Source organism: Symphalangus syndactylus, chromosome 15, assembly GCF_028878055.3.
Source record: "Symphalangus syndactylus isolate Jambi chromosome 15, NHGRI_mSymSyn1-v2.1_pri, whole genome shotgun sequence".
In the NCBI taxonomy this organism is placed as follows: Eukaryota; Metazoa; Chordata; class Mammalia; order Primates; family Hylobatidae; genus Symphalangus; species Symphalangus syndactylus.
In genome coordinates this window covers 26988509-27007616 of record NC_072437.2, presented here as the reverse complement: position 1 = coordinate 27007616, position 19108 = coordinate 26988509, and the positions used below count along the sequence as shown (strand labels likewise).

The 19108-nt window shown below is 36.5% G+C and overlaps 1 protein-coding gene across 3 annotated transcripts in view; it reads left to right on the top strand.

Moving 5' to 3' along the window:
- The window catches only part of GPR180 (G protein-coupled receptor 180), a 67461-nt gene that overhangs the window by 19395 nt on the left and 28958 nt on the right, over window positions 1-19108 (top strand). For 2 of the 3 annotated variants that reach the window (XR_010115982.1, XR_008651247.2), the window contains exons 6-9: window positions 236-393; window positions 3495-3686; window positions 6351-6428; window positions 7419-7741. Coding sequence is in view for 1 of the 3 variants with exons in the window: in XM_055244336.2 (XP_055100311.1) it covers window positions 236-393; window positions 3495-3686; window positions 6351-6428; window positions 7419-7577 (587 nt within the window). In the remaining 2 variants the exon portion in view is untranslated. Of the gene's footprint in view, window positions 1-235; window positions 394-3494; window positions 3687-6350; window positions 6429-7418; window positions 9684-19108 lie in introns of those variants that run through there. The other variant, XM_055244336.2, reaches the window with a different exon arrangement.

The following is a 19108-nucleotide window of genomic DNA, read 5'->3' as shown; positions in this document are numbered from 1 at the left end:
TTTAAATAGTATTGCTGCTTTTAACTGTTTTTATAAATATACACAAAATTTTATGGCAATTTTTAAATCTTTAGAATTATTACATGCGAATATCTCTTAATGAATTTCCTTAGCATCTCTTTGAAAATGGCTTTTTGTGGTTTAAAAAAAAAAGATGTTCTCATCTTAATGCAAAAAGCACTAAATTTTTTATATTGTGAAAACTTGGTTGACGTTGGTTTTCACGTCCCATTAGTTTTTGACATCGCTTCCCAAATTCAGATGTTATACTTACTTTTGAGTCTATGCATGGGTTGGACAATAGTCAGAATGAAGAAGTCTCAAAGCAGACCTCTCCAGTGGGATTCTACGCCTGCATCCACTGGCATTGCAGTATTCATTGTCATGACACAGGTGAGTGTTGATACTCAGTGTTTCTGCTTAGTAATCCTCAGAAATGCAAACTTGAGCATACCTCATTTCAAAATTGAAACCTGGGACCCATGAGGAATTTGTGTCATTTTTTTTTCTTGAAATTTCTGAGCTTCTACAATTTGTGTCATTTAAAGTATGAATTTAAAGAGTGTTACATCAAATAATCTTAATTATCTGGATGCTACTATATGTAGACTATAGAATTTAATTATAATTTACCTGAATTTGAGCTTCCTATCAGCTTATTTAAGCACAGTATGTTTAATACTAGGTTAGAGTCTTATTTCCTACTTAATAATACCTTTCTTTCATATTTCTCTAGCACATGGTAAGTACTTAACACTGAATGAGTGATTCAATGAATTTGAGATTTATCCATTGTCAAGAATCTTTAGGATTGGCTACTTTGTACATAAAAGAATTCAGGTGATTATCTAAGATTAATTAAAAGGCAAAATATAGACTAAAAAAGAATGGGATCTTGTTTTTGAAAGCAAATTCAAAAACAAAACCGGTCTTTTATAAAGGTCCTGCATGCCTTTTTTTTAATTTTCCTCTATATTAATAGTATTGACATTCTAAGATATCCATATGCCTATGTTCAATGGATTTGTAAAAATTAAGAAGAAAGGTATGAAGATAAAAATCTGTACTGAGTTTTTGATGAGCATTAGCTATAGATGAAAATGAACTATATACTTAGGCTCTGTAAAGGACATTATAATGTAAGTGTAATGCATTAAATAAATTGAAAAATGTATTAATTAAGGATGGGGCCAGTGCTTTATTCATCTTTCTATCCCTAGTATTTATTTAATATAGTAGGTTTTGAGTGGAATAGGAGTATTGAATTTACATGAATGATTTGAGAAAGAGGCCATATCACAGGTGGTGATATTTAGTAAAGGAGGTAGTGCCAGGAAAGGGGATGATCAGAAATAATTGAATTAGAAGAATTGATTAAAATAAGGTTGAGATTCTACCAACTTAATGTTTTTGAGCCAGGACTCATGGAGAGTAGTGTCAATGTCAGGTTAAATTCTCACTTTCTTTTTAAAAATTTCATTTTTATTATTTCATTATAGTTTTAATTTACTGTCATAGACAAGTATGAATTGAGAACGGAGATGATATTACACTAGAGTTTATATGAGCATTTATGAAGAGTATATTAAACATAGTTCTGATCTTCAACAACAACCCAGACAAGGCAGATCAGACAGGCCGGCAGAGACTATACAAATATATACATATTTTATACAGATCACATATTAGCATATGTATATGACAACAGGGAAGTTTGAATATGTAAAAATATGAACCATGGGCTGTGGTAGCTCTGTGGTAGCACTTCTGTGTTGCAAAAGTGAAGTTTAGAAATGTGGGTTAAGAAATCAGATGGGAGGCCGGGCGCAGTGGCTCATGCCTGTAATCCCAGCACTTTGGGAGGCCGAGGTGGGTGGATCACCTGAGGGCAGGAGTTCGAGACCAGCCTAGCCAACATGGTAAAACCCCATCTCTACTAAAAATACAAAAACTAGCCAGGCATGGTAGCGTATGCATGTAATCCCAGCTACTCAGGAGGCTGAGGCAGGAGAATCACTTGAACTTGGGAGGTGGAGGTTGCAGTGGGCTGAGATCGTGCCACTTCACTCCAGCCTGGGCAACAGAGTGAGACTTTGTCTAAAAAAAAAAAAGAAATCAGATGGGTATAATTTTGTGGTTTGGAAGAATAACACTTTCAGTAACAGAGCAAATATTGAGCCCAAGAAGGAATTTCACATGTTATAGTGACAAAGGAGTTTACCTAACAAGAGTGGTAGCAGGAGTAAAATTAGCGTAGAGGATGTGAGAATGAGGAAAGCAAGAGGTTGCTGGTAAACCCCATAAAACCTAATAATTGGATTTGATATTGAGTTTTGATGTCTTCCAAAAGTTCTTGGAAGTCACCGAAGACTCAATTCTGAGGGCTGGCTCAATTGACAAAGGAAAGAAGTGCAGAGAGCTACAGACATGTGTTGTAATGGTTAAAACATTAGAGTAAGTTAAGTGATTGATGTTTAGTAAAGATGGAGGCAACATGGACACTAATTTCTTTTGAATAGTAATAAACAGAATAGCTTAACGAGGAACTAGCTGAGCTTTTTACTGTTAGCAACATGGGAGAAAAGGTCAATAAACAGTGATGAATAACAGTGCCCTGAGGATTTGTAGTGAATATTAAAAATATGCTGTCCTTTACCAAGGGATTAGCCGGGCATGGTGACGTATGCCTGTAATCCCAGCTACTCAGGAGGCTGAGGCAGGATTACCTTGAAAAAGAATAAAGTCTGAAATCAACAGTTCTGACTGAATTGCACAAAAAACACTGAAATGTTTGAAAGTTACCCCAAGATAGCCGGTTTGAATGCGGAACGGTTTACATTCAATAATGTTGTTGAAGTAAAAAGGAAATGGATTTAGAAGAAAGTTTGTTTTTTTAACCCTTTCAGTTCATTTTTATCCTTAGAGATATCTTATTTGAATCATGACAGCAATAGAATTATTTTTTCCTTTTTTTCGAGATGGAGTTTCACTCTTATTGCCTAGGCTGGAGTGCAGTGGCACGATCTCAGCTCACTGCAATCTCCACCTCCTGGGTTCAAGTGATTCTGCTACCTCAGCCTCCCGAGTAGCTGAGATTACAGTTGCCTGCCACCACGCCCAGCTAATTTTTTGTATTTTTAGTAGAGATAGGGTTTCATCATGTTGACCAGGCTCGTCTCAAATTCCTGACCTCAGGTGATCCACTCGCCTTGGCCTCCCAAAGTGCTGGGATTACAGGCGTGGCCACTGCTCCTGGCAGCAACAGAAGTTTTTAAAAATCTCTTAACTGTAGTCTCACTTGATAAAAATTCATTTTGTCTAGCTTAGGGTATTAGAGTGATGAAAAGACTGTACTTTATTAATTAACAACCTCTGTGGTCTTATAGGAATGTTTATATAAAGTTTAAAGGGATGTTTACTAAAGAGTTGAAAAAAATACTGTAATTAGGTATGATCTTTTTTTTCTTAAATGTAATATTGTTTTTCTTTTGCAGAGTGTTTTGCTACTTTGGGAACAGTTTGAAGATGCCAGTCATCATAGCTACCATTCACACCACAACTTAGCAGGGATCCTCCTAATCGTTCTAAGAATTTGCCTAGCATTGTCATTAGGCTGTGGACTCTATCAGATCATCACAGTGGAGAGAAGTACACTCAAAAGGGAGTTCTACATCACATTTGCCAAAGTATGGGTTTGGAAAGAAAATGGTTTATTCTGATTATCCACTTCATTCTGGTTTCTTTGGGAAGTTAATAAACAACTACATGCTAACTTTTATTAAACTTCTGGGCTGGGCATGGTGGCTCACTCCTGTAATCCCAGTGCTTTGGAAGGCCGAGACAGGCGGATCTCTTGAGCCCCCAGGTTGGAAAACCAGCCTGGGCAACATAGACCCCATCTCTACAAAAAATTAAAATTAGCCAGGCTTTGTGGCGAGCACCTGTTGTCTCAGCTACTCGAGAGGCTGAGATGGGAGGATTGCTTGAGCCTGTGCATTGAAGGCTTCAGTGAGCCAAGATTAGGCCACTGAACTCCAGCCTGGGTGACAGGGCTAGACCTTCTTTTTAAAAAAACACTTCTATTATGCGACAGACACTACCGTAAGTTCTTTATGTGGTTCAACTCATTTAACCTTAGCAACTTATGTGATGTAGGTATTATCCCCATTTTACAAGACCTGTGAGACAGTATTTTCCATATACTCTTTGCAGGTCAGTTTTGCCTGGTTCATAGTTTCACCAATAGGGATTTTACATTTTTTTCTGTAATTTTTACAGAATTTTAAATTTTTAAAATCAAATATGGTTTGGATTTCTCAACAGTTATTAATTGACTATAAACTGTTATTCTCAGAGTTATGCAGTGTTTTATAACAAACTGTTAAGAGCTATCCTTCAGCATAAGCAGCTGGAGGCAGGAGGCTGAGTCCATGTGTTTCAGCCAGCCTCAGTCCATCCACATGAGATCGTGTCACTTTAGTCCTCCTTCTTTGTCCTTCTTCTGCTAGTGAGATCTAAAAGCAAATTCGGTTTTTTTCTATACAGGAGAAGGGTTAGAGCAGTAACATTATAGAACCCTCCCTCCCTAGAAGGTTTCATTTTTCTGTCAGATTGAGAGAATCCATACCCCTTCATTTTAACACCGCAAACCAGCATTCTGATCAGACTGATTCTGTTCAGTCAGCCCACCTTGTCCAGAGTTATTGACGGTTATTCTGAGGCAGCTATGGAAGGAGAGCCAGATTCCTGCTTTATTCCTAGTGTTGAGCATTCCAAAGCTGCTGCTGCAGCCCTTGGAACCACCTTCAGGCTTCTGAGCACAAGACAAGAAGATGTCATCCTGCCTTTGAGTTTTTCACAGGGATAGTAGTGCTCGTTTGATAAGTTAATATGTATTTGAGGTGTTTAGGCATTAAGTTTTCTTATTTTGCTTTGTTGTTGTTGTTTTTGAGATGGAGTCCCACTCTGTCGCGCAGGCTGAGTGCAGTGGCCTGTTCTCGGCTCACTGCAAGCTCCGCCTCCCGGGTTCACGCCATTCTCCTGCCTCAGCCTCCCGAGTAGCTGGGACTACAGCCCTCACCCCCACGCCCGGCTAAGTTTTTGTATTTTTAGTAGAGACGGGGTTTCACCGTGTTAGCCAGGATGGTCTCCATCTCCTGACCTCGTGATACTTCCACCTTGGCCTCCCAAAGTGCTGGGATTACAGGCGTGAGCCACCGCGCCCGGCCTGTTTCTTTTTTAAGATGGAGTTTTGCTCTTGCTGCCCAGGCTGGAGTGCAGTGGCGTGATCTCGGCTCACTGCAACTTCCGCCTCCCAGGGTCAAGCGATTCTCCTCTTTCAGTCTCCGGCATGTGCCACCACGCCTGGCTAATTTTTGTATTTTCAGTAGAGATGGGGTTTCTCCGTGTTGGTCAGGCTGGTCTGGAACTCGCGACCTCAGGTGATCCACCCGCCTCAGCCTCCCAAAGTGTTGGGATTACAGGCATGAGCCACCGCGCCCAGCCTCTTATTTTGCTTTATGCTTAAAGCAGTGCAAAGTTTAAAGTATTTTATGTTTTAATTTAACTTTCTGAATAGGATCAAACATCCGAAAGTATTTAAGGAGTAGCAAAAAGTTAGTCTCACCTCCTCACACAATTGCTGCTATTAGTTCTTAATTTATCCTTCTGGAGAGTTTTAAGTATATATGTTTATATATATTTCCTTTCATTTTTATACAAATAGTAACATACTAAACATTTTTCTATATCTTGTTTTTTTCTCCCTATATCTTCAATGTACCAAACATTTCAACAGCTACTATTTATTAACTTACTTTTTATTTCAAATTTAATTTTGGAAAAGAGAATACATTGCCATGGTTCAAGGAAAAATAGAAAAATATTTGAAAATTATAAACAGTTACCCATTCTTACCTGCCCAGTTCCCCCTCCTCTGTTCTACCCCTCAAACAGGTAACGACTATTAATGTTTTATGTGTATTTTTACAGAATTTCTTTGTGTATCAGCATACAAATATGAATGTGCATTCTTTTTTCTTTTTACAGGAATATTACACATTTGTGCCTTGCTTTTATCACTTAATAATTTGTTACTTACATTAATAATTTGTAGTGTATCAAAATGTGTATGCAACAGATTTATAAACATAAGATTATAAATACTCCAAAAATACTCATTTGGTTAGAAACAGTAAATTTATTTCTACATTTTATTGCAAGCTCTACTCTAAAGGCCTGTTGAGGTTAATCAGAACCTAAAAATGCTAGTAACATGTTTTTATCTGGTACATTCTGAAAAAAAAAAAAAATACACAGCTGTACTTATTTCCCTTTTTCGTTTGTTTCAGGGCTGTATCTTGTGGTTTTTATGCCATCCAGTTCTTGCATGCGTTTCTGTCATTTTTAGCGACTACCAAAGAGACAAGGTAAGAAATATACATGATCAAAGTAGTTTTTTTAATGAAAATATTGTCTTAATTGGGAGAATATTTAAATAGGAGGGACTTATTTATTTTTTAAGACATTTTCTGGGTTATTTAAAACTTTGAAACAAAATAGTAAACCAGTAAGTAGATAAATTTGAAGTTTAAAATATTTTAAAAATATTTATAAGCAAAATGGTGGAAATAGCTTTTCTTGATTCTATTTTAGCTTATTTTAGAAACTACAATAGAGAATTTTAAAATAGAAATTTTGTTTTATAAATTAGAGAATTTATAATACATCTTTTAAAAAATGATTAAAATTTTTCTTACATAATAGTAAAAATCAAGATTTGTAAAAATCAGTCTAGTTATTTAACAGACTACAAACCAGAGTGCCATGCTCAAGTATGATGCATTTTGATTGTGTTGATACCTACCTTCTTAGGTGAATGGCTCCATCATTTCAAAATAGAGGTCTGCCAGGAGCCCTTTACAAGCAACGCAGTATGTGCCTGAATGCACAAATGCTTATTGAGCCTCAGGTATTTACAAAGGGTGAATAGATAGGACAGTAGTCTACAAAAATAGAGAAGCAACTTGAGAATTTTTGAAAGGGCTTTTAGAGTACTCTTTAAAGTTCAGGTAGGAGCATGCTTTATTCCTGTTACTAAATTAGCTAGGAACCTGATTTTTCTTATTTACTGAAACTCTTGTCTGTAGTGCATACCCTTAGGAGAGAATAGTTTAGCAAGTTATTCTTTTGTGCCTTACTTTGTCATCTACAAAATAACTGTTAAAGGGATTTTTATCCTTAAACAATTAGACTTCTGAACATTAGTCAGAAAATTTTTTTGATGAAATGTACCTATGATAAAGATGAAAGACAGAGTATTGTATTTATATAAAAAGCATATATAGATTCATGATATATTGAATATTATTTCTCTATTTCTGCATGCAGTAAAAGCATTCCTTTCCTTTTCTTTTCAGGTTATTACAATAGGTGTTATCCTTTGCCAGTCTGTTTCCATGGTTATTCTCTACAGACTCTTTCTATCTCACAGTCTATATTGGGAAGTTTCTTCACTTTCTTCAGTAACACTACCACTGACCATACCATCTGGACACAAAAGTCGCCCTCATTTCTGATGCTTGATTTTTGTTGAGAGGAAAAGTGAATTGGTTAAAAGAGTGCAATAAGGATCCAAATACAGTGACTTTTTTTCATACATTTAGTATGAAAGCTTGAACAGCGAAAGCAGAGCAGTTATTTATATAACTGTATTTAAGCAGTACCAAGACTGAAAAAAAAGGTAATAAATGAAATGTTTTGAAATATACTTAAACAACAAACTTTGAAGAAAGTGTTGTTATAAAATGATTGAAGCGATTTCTATATGGAAATAAATGTGAAAAATAACTATGTGATATTTTGGTAAAATATTCACCAATTATAATGCCTCATCTTAATAGCTAACTCAGGTTTAATAGTCTTATAAAAAGTAATCAGTTAAATGATTACTTGCTTATAAATATCTAAACTAGTCCAGTTATGAAATCAGTGTAATACATTGATTTTAAAAACTGCTGCTTTTTATGCTTTAAGGAAAATGTATTTCATGTTTGAGTTTAAAGGAATTGAAATTATTTCAGGAAATGAATATAAAATATGTTCACAGTTAAATGAATAAGCTTTTGTTTATTTGTGGATGGAGTTATTCTCCAGTTTTTTCTGCCATTTTTGGCTCTAGTTCAGGTTTTAGCTTGATTAGCAAAGGTTTTTGACAAACAGTTTATGAAAAAATAAAACTTAAATACATTACATGGGTTGTAAGGACAAAGGATTTTAAAATCTGAACACTTAGGTGAAGGGACAAGCAGGTTTATGTGTTTAAAAAGAAAGAAGGGAAAATGTACTATGTGATATGGTACTGAAATTTTGATCCCAATAGAATTCATTTCTCTTACATTGAATCCCCAATCATAATTAAGCCATATACACAGATTAAATTAACAGAAGCATTTCACAAAAATGTTGGTTTCAGTCATCAACTACCCATGAATTCCTGCCCAAGGATACTTAATCAGGATTAAATTTTCTATGAATAATTGAAAAACAAAACACTCACTGGATTTGTTATAATCCGTGTTGGCACTGGATTCTAAGTAGTTGCCATCTTGAATCCTTTGTAATAAAGCCATACTTTTGTGTGTGTGTGATGCCCCAGTATTGAGTATGCTAGCTAAAAAATATCAAGTGCCTGATTAAAGAATTGCTAAATGGTTGTCAATACTCGCTGTATAAAATGAGTATTCCCATTAATAGTCACTGATTGGAAATTATTCTGTTGCTGTTTGTCAAGCTGTTCAGGCCTTTTCCTTTTTACTTCTGGCTTATTTTAAAAATATTTTTTATCTACTTACTGTGTGTTTAAGCAAGAAACAGTGCACTGATCTGGTAGTTAAATTTTTTAATTAAATAGTTAAAATAATGTAGTGCAACTTAAAAATATCTATGGCTTTGTTTTTGTTTTTCTTTTGTACCTAGTCTCATTGGAAATGACTAGTATTCTGCCTCATTTTCAGGGCAGAATATGTGTTTGTGACCCAAAATGACAAACTTACAAGGTTCAATCTGCTCATTAAATCATCTGTTAGTTCTTTGTAAATCATTTAGTACATTAGAGCTACAGGTTAAGACTAGAAAGTCTGAGTTATGTTTTAGGTATACATGATCGTCTGAGTGGTCATAACCTTTTCTTTTATCATGTCTCGCTAATAACCCCAGCTATTGTCTGTTGTGTTCAGCTGAGATGCAAAAAAGAAATTAAGCAAAAAAGAAAAAGGTGAAGACTTTTTGTAAATTTTGTGAACTTGCCAAAAGGGGAAGGGAAAAATCTTTGTGTTACTTCACTCAAAGAACATAAGTAACTGCGATTAACATATACGAAATGTATTACTCCGCTTGCATTTATGAAACTAACCAGTTTTTTAAACTTTAATTCTTAAATTTATGGTTGAAATTGCTGATAATTTATTTTGTTATTCAACAGCCATTGTTAAGTGGCGGAAAGTAGTTGTTAATAAATGTATAAAACTGTTCTTGACTAGTAATCAGGGACAAAATTTATAGTTCATAAGTCATGACACAGTATTCCCTCTTTTTCTGAATGTTTACATAGAGATTCATCACTGCAGATTACAGAAAGTTAAGTGTATATTGCAAACTCTAATTAAAGATAAAAATCTTTTCTACTTTTTTTGTCAGATAATGCTTTTTTATGTGTTTTTACATTTTTTGAAAGAAGATAAATGGTTCATCCAGAGCTTTATTAAGAAGCATTTCTTTTCTTCCCTTAAAAAATAGATGTTTATTTTTATTGACGTGTGTATAATAAGATGGGTGCCTACTGTGATACATTTTACCGGGCCTTTTACCTTCATTATTACTAATCTCTATTGTAATAACCAAGCTCCCATTTAACTGAGTATAAGAGAGAATAAATGATTTCTCTAAGGTCACCAAACTATTTAGTTTTTCCACTTTACCTTCATGAGTTAAGGAACACATATTAGCTGTGTCTTAGTGAGAATGAATTGCTATCCATCATAATTTTTGCTGTTGATTTGAACATTAAAACTGGAATTGTGCTAAAATCAGAACATGAGCTTGAATATCTGTAAGACCTCAGCACACTTCAGTATTTGAACCTGGCTTTTAGCCAGACAGTATTACTAGCAGGAGAGTTAGTGTAGGCAGAAGAGCTTGCTTTAGGGTAATTATTTATTATCTCCAGTAAAGTAAGTCACATCTGATGAACATAGGAGATACACAAATCTGAGATCATCTCTAAAATAATGAGACTAGAACCTATCTATCAACATGAGCATGGGCTCCTTCAGCATGTTTCTTCTAGGAGACTGCACGTTCTTTGGAATTTGAAAATCTGGAATTATCTGTGAAACATTTTCTTAGCTTCTGTGTTGTCAAATCATTGAGGTTGTTTTTTGTTTGTTTTGAGAATTGATATGATTGTTAGAAGTAGCCAGATTTGAAGAGGTAATACTGGTTTTTATTCCAACATGTATTTGTGAATTGAGACTAAAATAGTGAGATTGGTTTTCCTCTGTGATCTGAAAGTAGTGTGGTAGAAGCACCGTAGCTTGATTTCTTGCAATAGGTCTCTAAGTAATATTACCACCTCCACATTTGGGCAGCCTTCTGCACAGCTCCAGGGGCATCATATGTGTTGTGCTGTAGGAGTACCATGAAGCCTGGAGGTGAGGAAAGAAGTGGTCCTGCCCACTAGGGCCATTCTGCACAGTGTAGCCAAAACAATCTCTTAAAAATGGAAATCATCTGGATGATGAGCATACAGAAATTCTTTGTGCTAATTTTGTAACTTTTTTGTAAGTTTGAAATTATTTCAAAAAGTTTAAAAATCATACCAAACTACTACTTCCCTGACAAAAACCCTCCATGTGCCTCTTATTGCACTTAGGAAAAGAAGTCCTCTCTCATTACTATGTTCTGCAAGGCCCATATGAATTCTGGTTATCTCTTAATTTGTACCACTCTCTCACACACATATCCCAGCCTCATTATCCTTCATCAAAAAAAGATCTAGCTTATATCACAGCCTCAGATACTTGACACTAGCCATCTTCTCTGCCTGGGACATTCTCTTCCACATCTTGGAATGGTTGGAAGGCTGAATCCTCATCCTTCAGGTTCTCAGCTCAGATGTCTTTTAGAGAACTCACACCATCTGTGGTGGATTTATATGGTGCAGTTTAATCAACCTGGAGATAGGTTCCGCAGAATTCTTTTCCATGCATAATTTCAGGACAATGTAGGCCATAAGAAATGTTTGATACAAGGTATAGAAGGCAGAAGTAAAGTAGCAGCCAGATCTGGATTCTTTTTATAAGTGGAAGCGCCAGACAAGGCACAAGGCACTGTTGCAGCTTATCCACATTATTGCTTATCTGTTGGCTCATCTTGGCCTGTAGGACAACAGCCAGGCCCACAGGAACACCAGTTCCTGCCGGAATGGCTCCTTCAGCTTCTCTGGCTCCTGGGCCAGGTGTGTGTTTTACTCTGACAAAGGGTGCCAGCTTCTGCTGGACAACTCCATCTTTCACACTGGAGGATTAGAGGCAGTGAGAGACCTGTATGGCTTCCAGTCCATCCTGACAAGTTCCACTCAGTTCCCACAGGTTCTACTCATCCTAGCAAGTTCCTTGCTTCCCCCATTTCCCATGTCTTCCCTTTCCAACTGCCAGACACAAAAGAAACCACCTCCTATAATCCCTATAAGTCCCTTATTTTGAATATTAAGATATGTGTATGTGTATTAGATCCTAGTTGTTGTTTTCTGATCAGACCCTGATTAACCATACCATCCTATCTAATGCTATTCCCCCATCCTAGTTCTATCATATTATCCCTTTTTTTGTTTGTTTTACTGAGCTGGTTTATCTTTGTCATCTCTCAAATTAGAATATAAATTTTAAGTGAGTTTGTCTCTATTGTTCACTGCTGTATGCCTAATACTAGGACACTCCCTGGTGCATACTAGATGCTCAAAATATTTTTGAGTGAATGAACGCAATGCTGAAAAAGTTCCAAACCTGTACTTAACAGTGTAGTATTAATTATATAATAGAAGTGCCCATAGTGACTTCAATAATGCCTTGCCTATTCTTTGTTCAATTGTATGGAACTTGGTAGTGTGTAAAAATCTTGACTAGTCAAGTAGTTATCATAAAACATCAATTACGAGAGGATTCTCAAATTCTCACAGAGGCAGTTTCTCTTTATGTAGTCCTGTAATAGGACCATGTGTCTGGTTTCTGGCCTGCCACAACTAGAAGCACCAATTTAAAAGAGACGTTTCTAGTCAGCTAGAGGAGGGAATGTTGACAGTAGTCAGAAGCAGCTGGGAAAAGATAGGAAAACTAGAAATGACAATAACACTCAAATTGCAGCAGCCTGGGGTCATTTAGTGTAGGTGAAAGCAGCCCTGTGTTGTGTATCTCAGTAGACTCTTAAGAGATTTGTTGTTCAATGTATTCATGACAGTGACTGATGGTAATTAAGAAAATATTAAGTTATAAGTTATGTTCAGTAGCCTCAAAGAAGTATGCGAAAACCTTCTAATATTTTCTTCTTGTTAAACAGGTAATACATGCACATTGTACAAAAATCAGAAAGTTGAAAAAGGTGGGGAAAAGAAGTCCTTCTCTCACTCATTTCCCTTCCCTGAATCCAACCTCTGTTACCAGTTATCTTTCTAGAAATGGCCCCATGCACGTATGAAGATATATGAAACACAAATTATAGCATACCATACAGACTTTTGCACATTCGGCAATTTATTCTGTAGCCCTACCTAGAATTGTCCCATTTTTTTCACCAATTGCATAGAACTCCATTATATGGATGTATTTTGATTTTTTCAAAGAATCAGTCCTGTTACTGCATGTTGTTGGTTTTCAGTCTTGCTAATACAGACAAGGCTGAAATTAAGACTGTAATCAAGAATTTGCCAAGACTTCCTCCCCTTCTCCCAAAATGCTTCCACTCCAGGTTCCAGGTCCAGATCCTTGGGATTTTCTAGGTGATAGAAGTATCTTTGTTACTCATAGTGAGATCTGATAGTTACGCTAACAAGATGACTCAAGTAGGGGCTGGCCACACCAGAAGACCAACCATTGGATTAGAGGGTTGGAGTTTTGAGTCATATGATATTAGCCCAACCTCTGAGGTGGAAAGAGGGGTTAGAGATCGAGTTCAGCTTTATATAGAGATTGAGTCAATTAATCATGCCTGTAATGAAACCCCGAGAGAAACTCTGGTCAGTGATGCTCAAGTGAACTTCCCTGGTTGGCAATACTCTGGTGTGTTCTAGGAGGGTGACATGTCCCTGAGGACACAGAAACTTTGTGTTTGGGATCCTCTTACACCTTGCTTTATGTATGTCTTCTTTTGGTTGTTCTGATTTATATCCTTTTGCTATAATAAACTATAATTGTATGCATAGCACTTTGCTGAGTTCTGTGAGTTGTTCTATTTAGTTACAGAACCTGAAGGTATTGTGGGGACCCCTGAACTTGCAGCCAGTTGGTCAGAAGTAAGGATGGCCCTGGGAATGCCCAAAGTTGCTAGTTTCTGAAGTGAGGACAGTCTTATGGAGGACTGGGCCCTTAACCTGTGAAGTTTGGCTTAACTTCAGGCAGTTGGTGTCAGAAGCCATTGCAAATATCCTGATTATCCGTGCAAAACAAAAACACTTAACAGAAAATTATGTTGTACTCTCTGTAGGGATAATTTTCTGTTAAGTGTTTTTGTTTTCCATGGATTGTACTAGATATCAATCTGATAAATAACTTTTATTCATTATAGTTTTAATTTGCATTTCTCTTATTAATTTATATGTTTTAAAACCATTTTCTTTCCAGTTCTACGATCTGTTAACATATTTCTCCCACTTTTCTATTGGGTTGGTTGTCTTTTTCTTATTGATTTGTTAAAACTCTTTATAACAGAAATTAGTCATTTGTGATACGAGTCTGAACTGTGTTTCTCAATTTGTGATTTTTCTTTTTACTTTTTTAATGGTATCTTTTTCTTGTAGTTTTTTTAATGCAGGTGGAATTATCAGTCTTTTACTTTTTTTCTTCTGTGTTCTACCTGTTTCACAGGTAGAAAAGCCTTAGCTCTTTGAGATTATGCTTAAATGCCCTGTATTTTCATCTAGTGGTTTTATGGTTTTTTTATGTTTTTTTTATCCACCTGGAATTTATTTTGCTGTTAAAATATGAATTAGAGATCCAACTTAATTTTTTTCAGATGGTTGCTCACTTATTGCAATATCATATGTTATATAATCCATCTTTACTGATTCGTTGCTAATTGATTTCTGGACTTTTAAGGCTAGCTGATGAATTGTTGATCTGGTACCACACTATTTCAATTATTGTAGTCTTAAAATTGCTGTACTCTTTGGTAGGGATAATTTTCTGCTAAGTGTTTTTGTTTTTTATAATTTTCCAATTAGTCTTGCTCATTTTTTATATAAACTTTGAAATCAATTTTTCTGATTTTCAAAAGAAAAAAATCCTGTTTAGTATTCTTAGTGGAATGAATTAAATTTCCATAGCAATTTAGGGAAATTTGACTTTCTTAACGTGTTGAGTGTTAAACCCACAAGTGGTAGCATGCCATTGACTCCTCAGCCAAGCATATTATCAATTGTCAGAAACTAGTCTTTCCCATAGTGATCCAAGAAATTAATACGAAATGCCTTTCTGACTTTTTAAAACTTATATACATATATAATACATATTATATATACTTACATAGTAAGTAATCAGAAGTATGTGTTTCTCAATCACCTTTTAAAGACTTCTTTATATAGCTCTTGTACATTTCTTGATATGAATATGTTAATGTTTTCTTTCATTATATGTTGCATATGGCTTTTGTTTTATGCATGAAAACTATTGATTTCTGTATTCTAATTTTGTTCCCAGTCACCTAACTGAATTCTTCTAACAGTTGTAATAAATTTCTGGTTGGCTCTCTTGTGTTTTCTAGGCAAACAACCGTATTGTCTGCAAATAATCATCATTTTTGTCTTTTCTATTCAATTTTTTACCTCTAATTGTTGCTCCTTCAACTTAAAAATGAAAACTCCAAAGCAAGCAGAAACAAGGAAATAATAAAGAGCAGGTATCAATGAACTTGATTACGGAAAAACTATAGAGAAAAATTAACAAAACCAAAAGCTCATTCTTTGAAAAGATTAGTAAAAGTTACAAGCCTCTAGCAAGACTGACAAAAGAAAAAAGACATAAATTACTAATATCAGGAATAAAAGGAGATACCAGACTGCAGACATTAACGGAACAGGAAGAAAATACTACAAACAAACAAACAAAATTCTCTACTAACATAAATACGGCAATTTAGATGAAATAACCAATTCTCTGAAGACTATATGGCAAGAGCTATAAAAGGTCTGAGATTTTACATACTTACAAGCTAACTAGTTAACCTGTTACAGCAAGCACCATGAGCTTCATGTTGGTTTACATTGGTTATACATATATCTGAAGTTTATGGAGGCAATACAGGCAGGACTACATGAATATTCCACATGCAGTGGATTTGTGTTGCACCCAAGGAACACTGAACCTAGACAGTTTATCTCCTTTATAACTGGCTCTTTGTCAAGGGGGAAACATTTCCTCATCCTGCTCACTGTATACGCAACCTTGAGACATGGCCTAGATAAAGAGTAGTTAGAGCCTTGTATTCTTGGTCTCCCCATTAGGAACATGCAGGGATGCAAAAGGATGGTGGACTGCCTCTCCCAACATCACAAACTACCAAAACCCACTCAAGAAGTAAATATCCAAAATAGTCCTGTAACTATTAAAGGAATTGAATTCTTATTTAAACAACTTTTGAAATAAAAATCTCTAGTCCCAGATGGTTTCATGGGTAAATTCCACCAAACATTTAAAGAAATAACACTGATTCTACACAATCTATTCCAGAAAAATAGAAGAGATGGGAGAGAAAAGTGCAAAGGCAAGTTTGTGAAGAAAGGAATGCTTTTGATGCTTTTGCAACAAATGATGTTGAAACTAATGGACATCCATATGCAAAATAAATGAACCTCAACCTCATTCTCTCACCTTGTATTAGTGTGTTTTCACACTGCTGATAAAGATACCCAAGACTGGGTAATTTATAACAAAAAAGAGGGGTGTGTGTCTGTGTTTTTGAGATGGATTCTTGCTCTGTCGCCCAGGCTGGAGTGCAATGCCATGATCTTGGCTCACTGCAACCTCCGCCTCCCAGGTTCAAGTGATTCTCCTGCCTCAGCCTCCCAAGTAGCTGGGACTACAGGCCAGTGCCACCATGCCCAACTAATTTTTGTATTTTTAGTAGAGATAGGGTTTCACCATGTTGGCCAGGTTAGTCTCGATCTCTTGACTTCGTGATCTGCCCGTCTTGGCCTCCCAAAGTGCTGGGATTACAGGCATGAGCCACCGTGCCTGGCCAGTGAAAAAGAGGTTTAATGGACTTACAGTTCCATGTGGCTGGGGAGGCCTCACGATCATGGCAGAAGGCAAAAGGCATGTCTTACATGGCAGCAGACGGGAGAATGAGAGCCAAGTGAAAGGGGATTCCCCTTATAAAACCGTCAGCTCTTGTGAGACCTGTTCACTACCAGGAGGATAATGTAAGGGAAACCACCCCCATGATTCAGTTATCTCCCACTGGGTCCCTCCCACAACATGTGGGAATTATGGGAGCTACAATTCAAGATGAAATTTGGATGGGGACACAGCCAAATCATATCATACCTCATACAAATATTAACATAAAATGAATCATAGATCTAAATGTAAAACAAAACCAGAAAACTTTTAGAACACAAGAGAAAATCTTTGTGATGAGGTTATGCAAAGAATTCTTAGACACCTAAAACATAATCCACAGAAGATAAAAAATGGCAAATTTGATTTCAAAATGAAAAACTTTCATTCTGCAAAAGACACTGTCAAGAGAATGAATAGACAGGCAATAGTCTGGGAGAATATTTGTAAATACGATAAAGTTTAATAAAGGATTCCATATAAAGAATGTATAAAGAACTCTTAAAACTCTACAGTGAGAAGACAACCCAATTAAAAAATGAGCCAAAATCTTGAACAGACATTTCACCAAAGAATAGTTTCAGCTTTCTACCTACGGCTAGCCAGTTTTCCCAGCACCATTTATTAAATAGGGAATCCTTTCCCCATTTCTTGTTTTTGTCAGGTTTGTCAAAGATCAGATGGTTGTAGATGTGTGGTATTATTTCTGAGGCCTCTGTTCTGTTCCATTGGTCTATATCTCTGTTTTGGTACCAGTACCATGCTGTTGGTACCATGCTGTTTTGGTTACTGTAGCCTTGTAGTATAGTTTGAAGTCAGGTAGCGTGATGCCTCCAGCTTTGTTCTTTTGGCTTAGGATTGTCTTGGCATTGCGGGCTCTTTTTTGGTTCCATATGAACTTTAAAGTAGTTTTTTCCAATTCTGTGAAGAAAGTCATTGGTAGCTTGATGGGGATGGCATTGAATCTATAAATTACCTTGGGCGGTGTGGCCATTTTCCTGATAGTGATTCTTCCTATCTATGAACATGAAATGTTCTTCCATTTGTTTGTGTCCTCTTTCATTTTGTTGAGCAGTGGTTTGTAGTTCTCCTTGAAGAGGTCCTTCACATCCCTTGTAAGTTGGATTCCTAGATATTTTATTCTCTTTGAAGCAATTGTGAATGGGAGTTCACTCATGATTTTTTAAAATAAAATAAAAAATGGATGTTGTTTAATGCCTTTTCATCATCCAAGAGTATGATGATATAATTATTCTCTTTTGTTCTATTAATATGGTGAGCAGTAGTAATAGATTTCCTGATGTAGAACCATCATTCAATACATTTTGGAAAATTTTATCATCCCAAACTGATGAGATTTTTTAAAAAAAGGCCAGACACGCTGGCTCATGCCTGTAATCCCAGCACTTTGGGAGGCCGAGGCGGTGGATCACTTGATGTCAGGGGTTCGAAACCAGCCTGGCCAACATGGCGAAACCCCGTCTCTACTAAAAATACAAAAATTAGCCGGGCATGATAGCATGTGGCTGTAATTCCAGCTACTGGGGAGGCCGAAGCAGGAAAATCACTCGAACCCAGAAGGCAGAGGTTGCAGTGAGCCGAGATCATGCCACCGCACTCCTGCCTGGGCGGCAGAGCAAGACTCCATTTCAAAAAAAAATCCGGGTACTTAATAGGGTATAAACTCTAGCAGTATGAAGAATGAGAACATTCAGATTCACTCTCAAGTCATATCTGTTTGCTTTGAAAAGTCTATTTAAAATCAGCTGTATTTTTTTTTTTTTTTTTTTTTTTTTTTTTGAGACAGTCTTGCTCTGTTGCGCAGGCTGGAGTGCGGTGGCGCAATCTCAGCTCACTGCAATTTCTGCCTCCCGGGTTCAAGCAATTCTCCTGCTTCAGCCTTCCGAGTAGCTGGGATTATAGGCTCCCGCCACCATGCCCTACTAATTTTTGTATTTTTAATAGAGAGAGGGTTTCACCATGTTGGCCAGGCTGGTCTCAAACTCCCGACTTCAAGTGATCCACCCGCCTCAGACTCCCAAAGTGCTGGGATTACAGGCGTGAGCCACCACACCCGGCAAGTTGTACTGTTTGAATTTTTGCTTTTTACATCACTTATATTTCAGATTTATTGCCTAGGTGCTGTAAAATATGGCTGGTTAGGTATAAAAGATGTTGAAACCTTTCACAATTAGAATCTATTAATGATATACTGGAAAAGAGCATGGCGTTTGTGGCAAGACAAACCTGAATTCAAATCTTGGCTCTGCCATTTTTCAACGATTTTCTTATTTGTAATCTGTTTCAGAGCAAACAGTCATTCTTTAAGTACAGGAAAGGGTCCTACAAGATAGAGTGAGAAGTGGCCAGATCTGAGAGATGAGTTCTAATATTAGGAGGTCATCGGATTGCTGTAAAGATTATGTATGGTGCTTGTTCCCACTCAGTGCTATGCTCATTGTTTATAGACCTGAAGGTTGTGTGTAAAATTTTCAGTGAGCCTG